This window comes from Alternaria incomplexa (assembly GCF_024043165.1).
Source record: "Alternaria incomplexa strain BMP 0042 chromosome Unknown scaffold_2, whole genome shotgun sequence".
NCBI classification, from domain to species: Eukaryota; Fungi; Ascomycota; class Dothideomycetes; order Pleosporales; family Pleosporaceae; genus Alternaria; species Alternaria incomplexa.
The window spans coordinates 1,249,567-1,262,355 of record NW_026249851.1 but is presented as its reverse complement, the minus strand read 5'-3'; the positions used below and the strand labels follow the sequence as shown (position 1 = coordinate 1,262,355).

Genomic DNA, 12,789 nt, shown 5'->3' with positions numbered 1-12,789 from the left:
GTCTATGGTAACTTCATATATACACGGGTATCTTAGACTGTGAATCACGATTTCATGTCTTCCATCTCACTCATCTCGCGCACCAGCCGCACACTATCCGCTTCTCTGACCCAGTCTTCGATCCTTGCACCAACGTCTCCTACTAGCTTCTCATATGTCTCGTTGATGAAGAACAGCGAGGTATGTGCTGTCACCTCGTCCATGTTCTCCATGAAGACGCGTATCCATGTAGGGTCCTTGTTGCCATCCGCATCTTTTGGTGGTAGCATGCAGAATTTCTTGAGCTTTTTAGGTTTGGTGGGCGCGCTTTCTTCCGACTCGGTCTTTGGTCGATGACTATTCTGGCTGTCCATTGTGGAAAGGGTGTAGGAGGAGTCGGCGCGGCCGTCTGGTGTATCCTGACGCATGATTCCGCTACGGGAGAACTGGTAGTTGGCGTATGGATGCTGGGGGTTGTGTTGAGCTGGTTCGTCGTCTCCCAGTTCAATGGCACCAATGTCCTCTTCCAGGTCAGTCGTAGCACGTTTTGGTTCGGCTTTGTCTTCTGCGGGTATCTTCCCATCGCGCAAATCTGCCTCTCGTTGCCTTTGCCGCGCTTCTTCTTCCCTCTGCTCTGCCTCCGCTTGCCGCTGTTCTCTTTCTTTCTGCCTTTGCCTGTCCTCTGCTGACATGTTGTTTGCCTCTTCAGCCTTCTTTAGCTCTTCCTTCTCCTGCTCCTTCTTTGCTTTCTCCCGCTCTTCTTGCCTCTTCTTCTCTTCCTTCTCTCGGTCCTTCTTCTCTTTCGCTTTTTCCTTTTCCCATTTCTCTTCCATCTTGGTCCGTTCATTGATCGTCTTGTTGCGTGTCTTGACAGCTTTCTGATATACTTTAAGAGCCTGGTCGTGCTCCTTCTCTGCAGCTTTGCGTTGGGCCTTGTCGGAGAATTGCATCAGATCAACAAATGGTGGCTCTTGCGGGATAGGCGGGATCTCTGGTAAATTCGGAGGACCGCTGTCTTCGCGCGCTGATTCCTCAGAAGTTTGAGGTGCTACAGGGCTGGTAGCCGAGAGGAGGTCTTGAGGGCTGACAGGCACGACACCGTCCTCTCGATGCTCTTGGACTTTAATGGATAGCGGTGGAGAATCTACCATGGGTTCAGGATGCACGTGTGTCATCTCTGGTTCGGACGATGTGACCGATGAACTTCTCGACCTTTCTTGTTCCTCTGTTTGAGCAGGCATATGTCGCGATGCCTCACTCGAGGCACTCATGTTGCTGTCCTGATGCTGTAGTTGCTGGTTGGAGGAGCGGGATGGGGATGGTGATTTTGGAGAAGGCGACTTGGGAGATTTCGGCTTCTTGGGTCTCCCGGTGCTTGCAGTGTAGTAGTTGACAAATCGTACGCGAGGTACTGTGCGCCCTTGGCCAAACCCAGATCTCCTCTTGCTTTCGTCGTCTTCTTCAAGCGCGCGCACCCTTGCGTATCTATTCTTCAATTCCTTGTAGTCGGCCATTGCGCTACCAAACTCGAAATGAGACTTGACGAGACCTTTAGTGGCTTCTTTCAAGCCGTCTTTGTAGTGTTTGGTAAGCCAGTGTAGGCTGTTTTCCCAGCCCTTCCGATTTGGCAGATTCACATCATTTGGGAATGCCGGGTTGTAGTTGGGATCCGTAGGCTTTGGGTTGAAGATTGTACTCATTCTACTGGGCCTCTTTCCAACGTCGGCGTCTTGCACAATTGCGTCCTGTGGCGTTGGCGGTGAACTGAAGATGCTGCCTAGTCCAGCTTTGATAATTCCAGGATGCATGCCCAGGAACGGAACATCGAAATTCACGATGCCAACGATGCGATGGCGGAAAACTAGCGCGATATCTGCAGCGAGCAAGCCACCCATGGAATGACCGAGCAAGACAACGTCGGTCCATTGATCCTCGTGTGGAGCTAGCCTGACAGCTGTCAGTCCTGAGCATGTTGATGGGTGAGAGAAGCGAACCATCTCGAGAAATTGTCTCTCGCAATCTCAAGCGAATCCCTGGACTTGTATCTGGGATAGATTTTTGTGTGGACGACGTGGGTTTCGGCGAGCGTGATAGTTACAAGATTGTGCACGTGGGCTGGGAAGCTTCTAAAACTTGTTTCGTTGCCCATGAAGCCATGAATGAAGACGAGCATTAGGCGCCGTCGCCCGGTGTCTCCCTGCGAGGGATCTGGAACGAGCGACTGCGTTGAAGAGGAGCGCGGGTCTTGCGACGACATGCCCATGACGGAGTAGGGTGGAGGCGCATCACTTGTTGAAGAGTCTCGGGGAGGAAGAGGTGGTGGGCGTCTTTGGTGCTTTTGGGGGTCCATTGCTTGACTTGTTGGCGACGTCATTGTTGGGTGTTGGTGCACCTGTTACGACACGGGCGACACGCATGGGAAGAGGCACGAATTATATAACCAGTGTCTTGAAAACTGGGAAGTGTTTGCGAGGCTTGGAAGGCGCGCAGTACAGAGGGGCAATGTGGGGTAAAACGCGACAACTCATACGCAGGTCCGATACGAGGGACGGCGTATTCGCTCGCCACTCGCGTATTCACCTATACGCATGCTCAACAAGTAGGTACAACGAATAGACACGCGCTAGAAAACCAAGACTGGGTGGTTCGACACTTTGCACCGTCGGTTTGCTGAAAGTCAACCAGACAAGACGTGCGCAACGCGATGTAGTAGTCCACAAGCGGCAGGCAGTCGTATGTAGTTGGGCGTGTGGAACCCGATGAGACGCACGCTTTCCCAGCGGAGACAAAGACTTAGAAAGCAGCAAGGGACCGAACCGCGGAATCTGGCGCGCCGCCGATCACCCCTTTGGTTATATATTACATATATATTCTATATGTTTGTGTTTCGAAGTCGCGCTCGTGTCAGAGGATATTTGAAGTTCCGTGTTAAGGTGCATGACTCGTGCGTATAGAGCTGATCACTCAGGCCTTGTCGTTTAGGTTTGCTAAGGTCTGTGAAGCTATATGACGAATAGTCATGCACCGCAGAGTGGCACATCTCACAAGTCATGAGGAATGAGGCATGCTGAAGGGCAGGTCTGGATCAGGAGGGTAATGTCATACGGCGTGGATGGCCTCGTTCTTTGTTCGGCGTGGTTCATGCGCTGTTGTTTGTTGACGCGATAGGCCAGGGGCTCCAGACAAACATACTAGACAGTGGCGCGTTCCAGAGAGGAAGCTCGTGATGTTGGTGGTGAACTATGAAGGCCACCCTAGCGAACAATGAACACTACTCGGGCTTGGCAATACGCCAGCCAGCAGACACGGGCCGGCGGTGGTGGAAAGGGCACGACGGCAGATTGCAGCAAGCGAGTCCCCCAAGGCGACGAGCACGAGTCGGCGATGCTTGTGCGACAGTAGCAATGGCAGGTGCGACAACCCAAGGGCGGCAACTAAGAATAACACCTTAGCAGACTTTGCAGCGTGGGCCATGGCCCTGCATGCTCCGTTCCAGAATGCGGTACCTGAAAGGCCGTCGCTGGATGGTGTGGCGCCACTGCAGGTGCAAGCGGGACGGCTAGTTAGCAGCCCCTTTGGACCATGGTACGCCAATTCTCCGAAGTCATACTGCCGAAGAGTGAAGCTCGACGACGCGCGACGGGTGGGCGAGGACGAGATTAAGCAAGAGATTGCCGTCGTCACCAGTCGTCATGGCAGCGAAGATCGCAGCGCTGCTGAGGGCGTGTGGTGATATCGTATGCCGGTGGGGCCTGCTATTCCTGGACATATCATCTCGGTTGCGGGCCAATCAGTCCCACAGGGCCCGTGCCAACGGCCGACGGACCCCAAACGGTTTCTCGTCTCCTCGCTGCATCTGGCTGGGCTGGAGCGTCGGCGTGCGCTGTGAAAGTGTCTGTGTCTGCTCCTTGTGTCCCGATCGCTCTCTCCCACGACGCTTCCGCCGCGACGTCGACAATTCCACGGACCCAGCGCTACCACGGCCAAGGGACCCTCAGGACAGCAGCTGTTGGAGCCGCCGTCGCGCGACACCCACACCACGTCTGGCCCACCCCGTTGCACGATACACGACGCTAGAAATTGCGTCCGCCCATAGTTCCCCATAACCACCCCGTCTGCCCCCTCAACCGCGCGACCGTCGCGAAGCAAATGCTGGCCTATTGATCGCCTTCACGTAGGTCCTCCTCGCAATTCATCCTCCTGACATGTGAGTGCTGATCGTTGCCGCCTCCAGACCATCCCTCAGTCAGTCACCTGGCGTCCATTCTTTTGCCGACATTCACTCGCTCCCACCCAAACCCACTCCATTGACTGGACTCCCTGCATCGGCTGAAGCCCGTACGTCCGCTCATTCGCAACACCGTCCCTACAACACATGTACCGCCAAACCGCGCACCTCGCCACCGATACTCTGGAAGCATCGCCCTAGTCCGTATTGCCTGGACCCGTCTCTAGACCTTTATGGACCCCGTTGCAACACCTCCCAGGATATCCAGAGTCGATTCGCGCTACCGTCACCGAGCGCAAAACGTCCCGCCCCAGAGCGAACCTGTGCCGCAATCTGAAGAGAAAGAGGAGGAATCAAGCCAGGAGGACCTTATCCCTGAACTGAGAGCCAGAGACAGCATGAGCAGAGGCCATCGCTTCTTTCACCGTCGTGCTGCGCTAGGCAACACGAAGGTTGTCACTGTCGCCGTCGAAGTAGTCGGGACTGTCGATACGAGCGGAAGTTTCATCCCTCAGGAGACTATGGCGCCCGTCACACCTCAGTCCCCAGATGCACCTGCACTACCGACTGCTGCAGCAGTCGCAGCGCCTTCACCCGCACCAGCGCCCTCGGTAGCTCCCGCGGCGCAGCAACCATTGCCCTCCGCTCCCTCACCCGGTATTCCAGCAGTACCAGCAGTACCTACAGTTGCGGCTCCTGTGCTTCCATCCGTCCCAGCAGTCCCACCTTTCCCAAGTGACCTCGTGGTTCCGACCGTTCCTGCGTACCCATACTCTACAGGCGGCCAAGTCCCGGTCACCTCCGACTTGAGCGCATCTCCAATTCCAACTGGTGGCCCTGTGAGCATTGCGACTCCATCTGCAGCCCCTGTGCCGCTATCAGATGTTAGTTTTATCTTGAACTCGACCGCATCTAGTAAGCCAGACGATACTGCCAACATGATCAAGTCTAACATTTCCAGGCACTGCTTCCTTGTTCTCATCTTCTTCATTCATCTCTCTTGACAGCATCTCGGCGTCAACTGCGACTGACCTGATTGCGACCATCGCAGACGCTCCGACTCGTTCGACATCTTCATCGGCATCGCAATTCACGTCCTCGTCCGACGCACCGTCATCTTCTCAAACTTCAGCAGAATCTGCTTTCACTAGCAGTGCCGTCATCTCCTCGGATGCTGCGTCAACAACAGCATACTATGGTGGTGCCGGTGGGGACGCGTCTGGAACGGCGGCTGCCCCTGCTGCCACCACAGCAGGCATCTCAGATGCTGATGCCGACACCGCTCCTTCTCCACTTGAAACCCCACAGGTCGTCGGAAGTGTAGTGGGCAGTTTGGCAGGCGCTGCGCTCATTCTCGCCATAATACTGCTGCTGCTTAGACGTCACAAGCGGAAGCAGGGCGGTGCTTTACAACTCACTGGCGACGATCACACCGATAACAACCAGTCGATGAGGCAAGCACCCACCACAGCTAGTACTTTGGCTCCTATCGCCTTCTTGAACCGTTTCTCTGGTTTGTCAGGCAAGACTGCGGAAACCAACCTCAGTGGTGGTGAACGCAGCTTTCAACGGGTGTCAGGGCGCAAGCTTCCTTCCGCCTTCAGCGAGGGCATGACATCAGATCAGTTCTCTCGTGGCGGCACAATGTCTGGATCTTCTTTCTACCAAGATGAACACGGCACATATGGCGGTCCCGGCATGTCAAAAGAGTTTGGCAAGGAGATCGGTGACAGCCCAACGAACCGAGAGTCAGGACCCATGAACATTCGACCCAGCCCAGCCAGGACACCAGTCATACGGCATCCTGATGATGGCAACCCCTTCTCGGACCGTAACTATCTCAGTCCGCCACAATCTCCAAATCCTGATGCCCCACCCAGAGGCACTCTTGGAAGAAGTCTGCCTTCGGCGGATGGATCCAGGTCATCTCGGTTTACAGAGAACGTTTGAATGATCTACTAGTCTTTTGTTGCCTTCTTACTCTCGCTCCAGCATCTGTTTTGCCTAACGACACGCATGAACGTGCGTATTGCTCACCTCGCATTGTACCCACCATCTCGCATCTCTTGTCGGTCTTGTCTTGTATACCCCAGGATCCGCTCGACAGGTTCCACTACTCACCACATACTGTCCTTAATCCGGCCGCAATCTGGCGGCCCAGAACTAATGTCTTGTCGGCTTCCTTTACTGTTTGTTGTCATACTATAGTCGTTTTCAGTTCCATTCTTCACGATACTGCCGGATCGGGAACGGTGCCTAGTTTCATACCCCTGGTTGTTGCTCTCAAGGAGAAATCCCTGGGTCTAGACCATTTGTTTATATCGGCTCTGTGGTCCGTGTATATATTCTACGCTGTGCTTCCTTGAAGCCGGCCTCGTGCATATGGTCGCTATGTTTGTCATGTATGTTGGGGCGCGAGGGCAATCGGACTAGAGGTCTCGACTATAGGGTTGGCGGAGTTCATAGTGGTCTCTCCCAATGCTCAAAAGTTTGGTCTTACAAAATCACAGCCTAAGCTGCGTGCACCTCATTGATTCAGTGATGCATTGAGTAAGTATGCATGCTGCTTACCACGTTTCTATTTCCAGCACAATACGCAATACTAGCACACATATGGCTGCAACATTTCCTGTCATAGCCGGCGCAGCCTGCACTACCGTTTCCTTAACACGGTCCATGTCATGTTCATCACCTCCGTGGTCTTTTGATAGGGTACTTGGCATCCTCCTGACATCGTTCTCGGTTGGCCGGCCGCAGCTCAGCCCCACCCGTGCTTGCCTAACCGTAAGCACCGCCCCAAGATCGACGGTAGTACCGCCTAGCGTCACGTAAGGCTTCCCAGATGGACATGATTAAATGCCAATGCCGACACCAGACTCATACCTATTGCTCTTACTATCTGACTCCCAGCACCAGAACGTCACTTTGACCTACCCGTGGACATTACCTACCATCTGCGCACCTATCCCTAACACCTGACGAGGAGCAACAGCAGCAGCAACAACCCCAACATCACCATCACCAGCCTCGCAACCCCCAAACACCAACGCAACCATGGCCCTCGCACCAGCCCCCCAGCCCATCGGCGTATTCCCGCAATTCTTCGCCGCAGGCCCCGAAACGCTCGTGATGAAAGAAAAAGTCATGTCCCTCAGCGGTGACAGCTTCAGCATCAAGCTCGCAAACGGCACGCCTGTGCTCAAAGTCGAAGGCAAAGTCATGAGCCTGACGGGCCGCAAGAAGATGTTCGATATGCAGGGTAACCACCTGTGCAGCATTGTCAAGGAGCATTTTCATATTCATTCGACGTATGTGGTTGAGAGTGCGGGGGGTGAGAAGATTATGGAGGTGAAGAGTAGTTTTAAACGTAAGTTATGGCGCTGTTTGTGGTGATGATGGGAGATGTACAAGAGAGGGATTTCGAAACGATGGGCATGCTTTATATTTGATTCCAAAATGTTGACTAGCTAACTCTTTCGACACAGTATTTGGAAGCAAAGCAACAGCGACATTCACGTCGCAAAACGGCAAGCAAGAAAGCCTCACTATGAAAGGCGACTTCTTCGATACCCAGGCTGATATCCTGGATGAGGCGCAAGGAGGTTCGTATCTCCCACTTCCCTTCCTTACTCACCTCTTACCTTACCAAACCCATCACACCCCCCCAGTCCCCATACTAACCCCTCCCCCGCAGGCCTCGTCGTCGCCCGCATCGACCGCAAGCTCCTCAGCGGCAAAGACATATTCTTCGGGCAGCAAACCTACGGCGTGCAAATCGCACCGGGGGTCGACATGGCGCTCATCGCCGCACTGTGCATCTGCCTCGACGAGAAGAACAACGAGGGGTCATAGAATAACTCGAAGAGGAAACAAGTGCCGTATGTGTTTACTTTGGCAAACAAGGCGACCAAGGGGTGGAGTAGTACGTGGATGAATCAGGCGACTAAGGGGAGGAGTGGGACGTGGTGGGAGAGGGTGGAGGGCGTGGGGATGAGGAGGGGGACTTGGTGATGGGGAGGGGAGGTGTGGTGTGATGCTTGTTGTGTATACCCTTTGCGTGGAATATTGATGTCTCTTTCTAGTCTATTAAACTGTTTCGTGGGGTTAATGTGTCTGATGATGAGAGAGGTTTGTCGAAAGTTGATCTCTTCACGCGTCTCCGTGGGAGATGACAGTACTTGGAACACGTATAACTTGGTTGCAAATGTCATGAGGCATCACCTGACCATACATGGTCCGACCACTGCGGCAAGACCCATAACTCACAGTCACGCCAGGAGATCGAAGAGTGAAGTATATAATCTTGATATTAAAGGAGCGTCTTTAGTTGCTTATCACTCACTCATCTCCATCCCAGCATCTATACACAACAACACCTATAACTTCCCCCAGAAACCCCACAAAAAACAACAAAGGAGAGATCTAATAGGCCGAAGTACAGGCAATCGGGAAAAACATGGCTAAGTGACCACGTCCCGCAAAATATATGCTAGTAATGCAGTCTAACACGAAGCAGACGGAGAAAGCAACAGAATATAGAGAAAAGGATGGGAATAAACTCAGAGGCTACGCATGAAGAGATAACGGAGAACGCCTGCCCGATGTAATGCTATGCTTGACTTGGGAAAATTTATCACACCTTCTTCTGCAACAAAGCTTTTGGCCGGCCTGGTTGTATGCTCACGTCTGCATCCGTTCCTTGTCCCAATCTTTTCGCGGAGGGGGTATATATGTCACTTGGCTTGACAATGGCGGGGCGCGGGAAGGGCCGGCTGCGAGGGTACTGCAGCAAGGTCGATGACGACCAAAGAATTAAAACACTGTCTGAACCGTGTGTTGGCGATCCAGCTACCATGGTCAATTACTTCGATCCAGCGAGCAATTCAGATCCCGGTACATTGTGGCCGAAATCTAAGATCAAAGTCCTGCCATCCTGGCTTGTAGCAACAACGCGTCTGTAGTCACTCTTGGCTGAGAGAATCCAGCTTGTTGTCCAGTTCTTGTAAACAGCATATGTTTGCCCAGTCTCATAATCCGAAACTTGTATACTCTGGTCGTACGAGCCAGACACGATGCGACCGTTGAAGGCGTCGAGGAACAGCGATCGTACAAGACCGTCGTGCTTAACTCTGCTGTGGACCAGCTCGCCGGTTGAAGCATCAAACTTGTACACGACGTGGTCGTTACCACCGGCGAGAACGTATTTTGCATCATCGGAAAATTCAACAGCGGCGAGACCACGGTCTTCGGACGGGAAGTCTTTGATTGAAACACCAGTCTCAAGGTTCCAGAGCTTAGCTACACCGTCGCCACTAGCGGAAACGAGGAAGTTGCCGCGTAGCTGAACGGCGTTGACGGGGCCTCTATGACCCTTGAGTGTGCGGACGCAGTTGCCAGTCTTACGATCCCAGACCTTGATCATGGCGTCCTTGGAGCAAGAGATGATGTACTTGTCATCGAGGCAAACGTCTAGGACACCAGCCTCATGGCCGCGGAGTCGGTACATGGGAACGTACTCATCGCCGGTGATGTCCCATACGATGCAGGTGTAGTCCGAGGATCCTGTTACCATGATCTCGCTATCGTACTGTAAGCAGAGAATGGAAGCGTCGTGGTAATCGGCAGGGACGGTGTATATCTCGTTGCCAACCTTGGTGCCGTTGAGCGAAGCGTGGCTGATGACTCGTTCCGGTCGCTCCTCCATGGGTGGGGGAGTGTTGGCTGTTGGCCGGTGGTTGGGTCCACCGTAGACCCTGATGCATTTGTAAGTTTTCAGGTCCCACACGCGGATAGTCCTGTCTCGGGAGCCGGTGATGGCCTTGTTCTCGTCAAACTGGCAGCAGTAGACGCTATCTGTGTGACCATTCAGGTAAATGGCAGCGGGTGTACCGGTCTTCCATCGCCCGTCGATTGTGCTCCGCGCCCTGAACATCTGCTTCCAGTCCTGGGCTGGTGCTGGGTTGCCGCCTGCCATCTTGCCAGTGCCCAAGCCGCCCATTTGGATAGGCGCAGGGGAGACGTGTACTTCGGGTTCGTGTTTGCGGAGGAAGACGTTCCGCCAGACGTGCGGTGACGAGGCGTGTTCGTTCCAGCTGCGCGAGACGCGCTCGGCCCGTACGAGAGAAGCGGCATCGAGGTTTGACAGGACGGTGGTGGCGAGCTCGGCAGGAAGGCGTTGGAAGGGATCGACTGTGACACTGTTAGCGTGGCCCCAATGACTGGTGTTTGCCAACTCACTCATCTTCTTCTCCGTGACACTGTCGGCGCGGACGATGGGAGAAGCACATGTCATGTCCACACCGCTCTCGTTGTCCTTGATGTCGTCATCACGCATGGAGGTGGTGATGAGGCCATTGAGAAAGCGGTGGGTGTGTTCCTGCTCGCGTCGCAGCTGGTTCTGGCGATCCTGGTTTGCGGCGGCTGCTGCTTGTCGGGCGGCGGCGCCTGGTACGGACTGGCTGGGGTAGGAGACGGCGGGCGTAAAGAGAGCTTTGGTGATGTCTGTCGAGGGCCCCGGAGCTGTGGGGCGGCGTCGCATGCTACTCAGGCGCTTGAAGGGAGCAAAAGCCTTGGAGCTGGTACTTTGTGGTTGCAGTTGAAAAGTGGGAATGCCAGAGTCTTGGTGTTGCAGGGGCATTCGCTGTTGATCCATGGTAGATTTCTGGCTAGCGCTCGAAGAGGGCAACGACTCGAATAAGGAATGAATGGAGCCGCGGCGACGCTGTGCAGGTGTGGCGGACGACACGGACGACATGCGCCGGCGCGTCTTTTGGCGGGTGAAACTACCAGCGACTGCACCAAACGCGCGGGAGAAGGAGCTGGCCTGTGAATGCTGCGACAGGCCGTCGGCGTGCATGGTGGCTTCGTTGACGGCGTCCAACATGTTGGTGTCCTTGACGTCGTGTTGGTAGTGGGTAGGGAATGTCTGCGAGATGGTGCGCTTCATCGTGTGCTGCGGCGGCGCGGCAGAGGTGTAGGTGTCGTCGTCCACGTCGGAAGAGGTCTTCGGTCGGTGCGACAGGATGGACTGCCTGCGATGCATGCTCCCAGGGATGCTGACTACTGAGCCCGACGAGTTGCGGTGAAGGGCAGGTGCGAAACAGAAAGCGAATCGTAACGTCGCAGGATAACGCGGCGGTGACTAAGAGAGCGTGCACAGCAAAGCGGGCTGCGAGGAGTAGGGAGGGTGAGGGTTTGGGCGGAAAGCAAGGATACGCAAAAGAGTCGGACACGAGGTTTATAGCATGAGTATTAGTAGTCGCAGGAGAGGGAAAACAGAGCTTGTTAACAACGCCAGACGACGTGCCACACACTAGGCCAGGAGACTCAGCCGATCTCAAGCCGGTTCGAGTGCCTCCCGAACGTGGTCTGTTCACCAAAGCAACTCCAGACCCACCCCTGCAAATTACTACTTATCTTATCATGCCAGCACTACCCACACCGTCCCTCTGCTGCTGCTGCTCGTCGTCGTAAAGAGTACCGTTCGACCGCCTGCTGCAGCATCCGGCTCCTCCGATCCACTGTCACCACGGCCTCCTGCGTCTGCTTATGCTACACCGCTCCAACGGTACGCCATCCAAGTCGCTTCACGGTACACCATCTTGAATCGCGTGGAGCCCACAACCTAGATCACGCGAAACCGGGCCAAACCATCGCTCAAACATCATGGCATCAACCGCTCCACCCGCCCCCATACCCACCGTCTACCGCCTCGTCTTCTGCTGGCTAGAGCCCGCTTCCATCCTTCTAGGTGCCATCTACGCGTTTTTCTTCCAATCCACCTACCTGGACTTGACCCATGCAGCCAGCTCGCCGGGCCTCCCGGTTCCAATCTCAACATCCATAGTCATGTCACAGTTAGCGAATCTGTACCTTGGACTTGCTTTTTTGGAAGCCTCGATCCTGCGCGCCACGGCCGACGTAAAAGTCTGGAAGACCTTCATAGTCGGTTTGCTGCTCGCCGACCTAGGCCATTTGTTCTCTGTGTTGCCGGTCGGAAGCGAGATCTACTGGGCCTTTTGGCGATGGAACGCCATCGATCTGGGGAACGTCCCGTTCGTCTACTTCTTAGCCGTGACGCGCATTTGCATGCTTCTTGGCGTCGGCTTCCAGAAGGAAGGTGTGAGATCGAAGATGACATGAAGGTGCACTGGCAGTAGAATGCAAAAAGACAAGTCCCATGTATATAATTCTAGTCGTGTCAGTAGAATGTCATGCATCGTAGCGAGCCCGCCAGCCGTCACCACGACCATCGCAATCTCTCATTTCCACATGTGTGCCCGTCACAAACGACCCAATTCCTGCCCAACACGCTCCTCAAACATGGCTCGCCTATTCACGATTTATCCCTAGCTAGGCAGCCCAACCGAGCAAATCGCATACCTCGTTACCCCAGACCCACAGTACAAGACCCTGTACATCATCTTGTGCATACCCTTCACCCGTCATCTCACCGACGGGCCTCACCGCCCCAAATCTCTTCACCAAAACCTTCACCACTCGGAATCATTCCGAACCTAACAATCATCAAACCCGCAAATAGCAGCTTACCCGCAGCACCACAGTGAAACGCCATTACACTT

The 12,789-nt window shown here is 54.4% G+C and overlaps 4 protein-coding genes across 4 annotated transcripts; 2 read left to right on the top strand and 2 right to left on the bottom strand.

The window, feature by feature from the left end:
* Positions 1-44: 44 nt before the first annotated feature.
* On the bottom strand, positions 45-1,874 carry J4E90_001921 (uncharacterized protein; the record flags this gene model as incomplete). Its single annotated transcript, XM_051431505.1, has 1 exon — positions 45-1,874. One exon carries the CDS (start codon positions 1,872-1,874, stop codon positions 45-47), a length of 1,830 nt encoding a protein of 609 aa, XP_051294639.1.
* A 2,566-nt stretch (positions 1,875-4,440) lies between these two features.
* Positions 4,441-6,157, top strand: J4E90_001920 (uncharacterized protein; the record flags this gene model as incomplete). The annotated part of the gene is made up of 2 exons (XM_051431504.1): positions 4,441-4,864; positions 5,169-6,157. 2 exons carry the CDS (start codon positions 4,441-4,443, stop codon positions 6,155-6,157), a joined length of 1,413 nt encoding a protein of 470 aa, XP_051294638.1.
* A 1,104-nt stretch (positions 6,158-7,261) lies between these two features.
* Positions 7,262-8,059, top strand: J4E90_001919 (uncharacterized protein; the record flags this gene model as incomplete). The annotated part of the gene is made up of 3 exons (XM_051431503.1): positions 7,262-7,574; positions 7,693-7,809; positions 7,902-8,059. The coding sequence occupies 3 exons, from the start codon at positions 7,262-7,264 to the stop codon at positions 8,057-8,059; spliced, it is 588 nt and encodes a 195-aa protein (XP_051294637.1).
* A 1,009-nt stretch (positions 8,060-9,068) lies between these two features.
* Positions 9,069-11,153, bottom strand: J4E90_001918 (uncharacterized protein; the record flags this gene model as incomplete). The annotated part of the gene is made up of 2 exons (XM_051431502.1): positions 9,069-10,396; positions 10,445-11,153. The coding sequence occupies 2 exons, from the start codon at positions 11,151-11,153 to the stop codon at positions 9,069-9,071; spliced, it is 2,037 nt and encodes a 678-aa protein (XP_051294636.1).
* Between the last annotated feature and the right edge of the window lie 1,636 nt (positions 11,154-12,789).